This window comes from Cucumis melo, chromosome 5, assembly GCF_025177605.1.
Source record: "Cucumis melo cultivar AY chromosome 5, USDA_Cmelo_AY_1.0, whole genome shotgun sequence".
Classification (NCBI taxonomy): Eukaryota; Viridiplantae; Streptophyta; class Magnoliopsida; order Cucurbitales; family Cucurbitaceae; genus Cucumis; species Cucumis melo.
Genome location: NC_066861.1, coordinates 5235209 through 5240177, shown reverse-complemented (window position 1 = coordinate 5240177; position 4969 = coordinate 5235209). Strand labels below are relative to the sequence as shown.

Sequence of the window (4969 nt, the reverse complement as noted above, 5' to 3'; positions counted from 1 at the left end):
ATATGCATCATTTCACTATGACTTCTTAAAAGATGATGATGAACAATCATCATCACCTCAAAGCGGATCAAGCGACAATGAATGATAATGTTTTCTTCGTGTATACACATTAGTCATTATTCTATACATTTAAGTAGAGATAATCACGTTTTTTTAACCTTTGTTGGTTTTTATGTCTACAGGAATTATGTCACTTCTCAGCGGTTTTCATGAGGCAGATATGTACTTAGAGTTGGACGACGCATTCAACAACGCAGGAGGATTGTTACCGGTGGACGACACTTCGGATTAGTCTCGTTACATAAACACTTAAATCGGTAATTAAGTTTATGTTTCTGATATAGTGTTCTTTTTTCGTAGATGCCCCTCAACCCACTCCCACTTCGAGGAGATGTTAGCACTCCCAGAACTTGGAGTTGGAGTGGCACGTACAACAAAAACACGGGAAGATTCCTATATCGATCGCCCTAAGGGGACAAGTCCATCTCACCATATCTCATTCGATTCTTCATAACCATCAGTGTGTTAACGTGAAACACATTTCCAATCACTGCCCTAGTGAGTCGATGTACCTTTAGAGTACATGGAGGTTTCATCAAGGGCGGCTTGCAAGCAAGTTTCTAAAGTACTCAACATATACATTACTCCTCACATATGTAGAACACTAATCCTCATGTATTTTTCTTTTGCAGCGCTAGTTCGAGCTTGATTTTGGTGATCAAGCTCTTACTTATTTTGTTGAGCATCAAATGCTCAGCATGTGGAAGGAATACAAGGGAGAAAACCACCAACATTTCAAGCAGTTCAACGACCCTAAAGAAGCACGTGCAAGCCCACCAACGAGATTGGTGAATCGCGTGAAAGATTAACACTTCCTTTGCGATCATTACATGACCTGTCAATTCCATGTGATTTCTATCCTCTACTTTTACATCATAGTAAAAAATTTATTTTTCTTGTTTCACTATCTTAACATTTGGATTCTTTGAATGTAGGAGCAATCAAGGGTCAACAAGGTTGTTAGAGCGCAGTAGCCTTACAACCACAGAAGCATATCCAAGTCGATCCTTCAACGACAACACGACCTCGCTAAAGAACACAGTCGCCCAGTGGATTGTGTCAAGTTGTTTAGAGAAACATGCACCAATAGGACTAGCAAGTTCATTTCGCAGACTGTAGCGAATGCCCATGTAAGTTTATGGAATTAAACTTTTCAATTGCACTTTATACTTTTAATTGTCATCTCACAACTTATAACTTGTATGGTGCAAAGTCAAATGTTGGAACTCTAGTCCCAGCCCTCCTTAGAGGGTTTACAACCATCCTTTGGAGATGAGATATGCGAGACTGTGTTGGGTAGGCGATCGGGCTATTCAAAAAGTCTTGGTTGGGGCCCTAAGCCCAAGTCCCGAAAGAGTACAACTTCTAGTTCTTCCTCTTCTTATGATGAGATGCACTCCAGAGAAATTAGCGAACTAAAGGCTAGCCTTGGAAACAGTAACTGCCTAATTGATGAACAACGAATAAGGGAGGAGGAGCATGATCGATAAATGGCCGAGACTGCTTGACAAATGGAGGAGATGAGAAAAATGATCGAGGAGATGAGTCGGACACAGAGAGGACCATGAAGACGCTTGGGGTACGTATTTTTCAATGTTTAATTCATTTAATTTCCCATCTATGATATATATCTAACTATACTTTATGTTATTTGTAGGTTTAAATTTATTTCTTTTCACATGATTGAGGTTTTAGGAGAGATTGATGTAGTTTTTTATTTTAATATACTCCATTTGAACAATTTGAACAATATTAATTGTAACTTTTATTAGACATTCAAATAAGTATTTTGATTTATAAATTGTGATTTTTTTATTTCAATAATTTGTTATTAATTTTGTTTGTTGCCTTCTAAAGCGGAACCGAAAACACTAGCTCAAGAATAACATAAAAACCAATAAAAATAATAAAAAACTTTACAAAAATTAAAAAAAAATTAATCCCGACACATACACTATGTTGAGGTAAGGATTTTCCTTGACATCGGGGGAAACTTTTTCCCACGTTGCCAGGCGTCGGCATGGACTGTGTCAGGGATGCGTCTATTCCGACATCGTCCCTTAGCAGGTCGAAAAAAGTTCCCCCGACGTAGTATTTTCGATGTTCTGGCCGACAAAATTTTCAACGTCGGTATAGCCTTGGCTGACTCGCTTCCCTATTTGTGTCGACGCACTTCCCTATTTGTGCCGACGCGTTATGACATCAAGAATGCTCTAAATCCTTGTAGTGGATATTTTTAAATACAATAAAATAAATTAAAATATTTACAACACATAGCAAAATTTTGGATTTTATAGATGATAGATACTAATATACTTCTATTATTATCTATCAATATGACTAATATAAGCATATTAGTATTTATCAATGTCTATCATGGATGGAATTTGAAATTTTGCTATATTTTGTAAATATTTTGTCGAATTTGCCATTTTTAACGATTCCTCTTTATATAAATATAATGTAGGAAAATTATTGAAAATAGCAAAACTACCGAAAATATTTACAAAATATAACAAGGCACTGACAGAAGTGTCTATTAATATATATTATATGCACTAATAGACATCGCTAACTTATATTCCCTTAGACAATTTGAAAATATCTAATCACTACAAGAAATCTGGCCTTTAATATCGGTTTAAAATTGTTCTACCTGTTGTGAGCTAATGGAGGCTTAAACCTTATGAATTTGACGATTATAAGCTTCGATTGACTAATTAAACTCTTTAGTTAAACTAATTACATTCATTAACCGTGGAGTATTGGCTCTTAATTATGCATCGTAGAACACACATGTTGTATACATGGGTGTAATCATAACTCTCAATCAGGATTGGTACCAAATTACATAGGATCATGTCTTGTCAAATATTAATCTCTTAACTAAGTAAACAATATTATAAAAGAAGATGAAATATTTCATATGGTCCAAACTTATACAAGTTTATTATATAGAATATGTCCCCATTCACATGTCTCGGTCACATAATTTTTTTTCGTATCACATCGTTTGTAACCTTCACAAATTAAAATGGATCGTATCCGATAAGACACATAACCTTATCCATATTTATACTAAAACCCTTTCGGTTATTACTTGAATAGAATCAATTTTAATTTATGTCTTTCATACTATTCAAGTTTTATTAAATAATAACCTTAGATTTTAGTTTATTAGGTTTAATTTCATACTATTTAAGTTTTATTAAATAATAACCTTAGATTTTAGTTTATTAGTTTAATGTCTACCTTTAGGTTTAATGTTTAATTATTGTTAAACATAATTAAACAATAATTACTTTTTAATAAATATATTATATTGTTTACTTTAATACAACCCACAAGTTTAAAACATAAATCCCAATAGAATAGGTCAATTAGTTAAAGAGACATTGATTTCAATCACAAAGAGAATGCACCCCAATCAAAATTCTCAAATCAAAATGACATTAATTTTATTAACAAAATTGTCAAAATAACAGAACAAAAAACAACAAAATTAGTTAATTAAGGTTAAGACTTCCATAATTATATAGACCAACAGTTGGGGATATTACAGCACACAATTATTGATAGACACAAATTCCCCAAGTTAGCTACGTTATCATATTTCATTCCTTTACTCAAAGGCACTTTATTATTTTAAATGTGATTTATATAGATTTCACTTCTTCTTCCTTTTCTCCTCATACTCAAGTAGCTCCTCAAGCACCTTATCATCAAGATATTCCAATTCAATCACTTGCCCTTGAACCCTTGGAGCTGCAGCAGATGAAGAAGAGCTAGAAGCTGAAGAACTCCCACCAAGAGAAGGATATTCATTAGGGAAATTCAGGACAGCCAAATGACCACGCATCATATATGCAGCTCGGTCATAAGCTCGAGCTGCCTCCTCCGCCGTGTTGAACGTTCCAAGCCAAATTCGAGCACCGTGTCTCGATGAATCACGAATCTCTGCAGCAAATTTTCCCCAAGGTCGACGCCGTACACCACGGTATCGAACCTCACCACCTTGATCATTGCTAGACTTCCCTTCCTCGTCCATTTTGCATGGTGATGTATAAAAATCACCAACCTCTTTTTATATGAGTTCTTGACAACTAAAAGTAGACAAAAGGAAAATCTAACCTACGGCTTAAAAGATACACTTAAATTATTTGATGTTAACACGTGAGTTTTAATTTTTCTTTCTGTAGATTTAGAAGCTTCTTCAAGGAAAAATAATAATAATAATAATGAATAAATAAATAAAACTAAAGATCTTGGTCTGTCTCCAATGTATCTGGATTGGTCAAGGTGGTGGCTTTGAGAAGAAGAAAAAAACATCTATTTCAGCTTTAATTTCAATTGGGTTATTTAATGGAATTTTTTAATTTTGTTATGCATTGAAGGCCAACGATTTGCTACTTCCTTCTTTCTTTCTTTTTCACTAAGATTCTCTGTTCATTCCTTTTCAATGGAAGTTTAAGATTCTTTTTATAAATTATAGAGGTAGGGGGACCAGAAACTTGGCATCTTAATTTGGTTAATTGAAGGGGTTTTTGTTTTTGTTCTTCTGTTTTGAATTGTTGTGTGTGTGTGTGTTTTTTTTTTTAATTTATTGCTATTATTATTATTTAGAAGTAAGATTCGGTTCTGTTTCTTTGTCTGTTTTTAATTAAAATAATATATAGATTGTTTTTCTAGAGTTTATTTATAATGGATTAAAAAGGCTTGAAAGAAAATTCAAATGTTAAATCATTACTGTTGTTATTATTATTATTATTCAATTATTTCCAGATTATTTCTTTGTTTCAGACCCCTTAAAAAAACCACTAAATTTTACTTTTTATTTTTTAAAAAATAGTCTAAAATATTACACTAATTTAAAGGATGTGATTATATATTATGTTTGAAGACTCTTTAT

At 33.3% G+C, this 4969-nt stretch overlaps 1 protein-coding gene across 1 annotated transcript; it reads right to left on the bottom strand.

Annotated features, from left to right (window-relative positions):
* Positions 1–3588: 3588 nt before the first annotated feature.
* Positions 3589–4186, bottom strand: LOC103499412 (ethylene-responsive transcription factor ERF098). Its single transcript, XM_008462413.2, has one exon. The coding sequence runs from the start codon at positions 4106–4108 to the stop codon at positions 3728–3730; it is 381 nt and encodes a 126-aa protein (XP_008460635.2). The 5' UTR covers positions 4109–4186; the 3' UTR covers positions 3589–3727.
* Between the last annotated feature and the right edge of the window lie 783 nt (positions 4187–4969).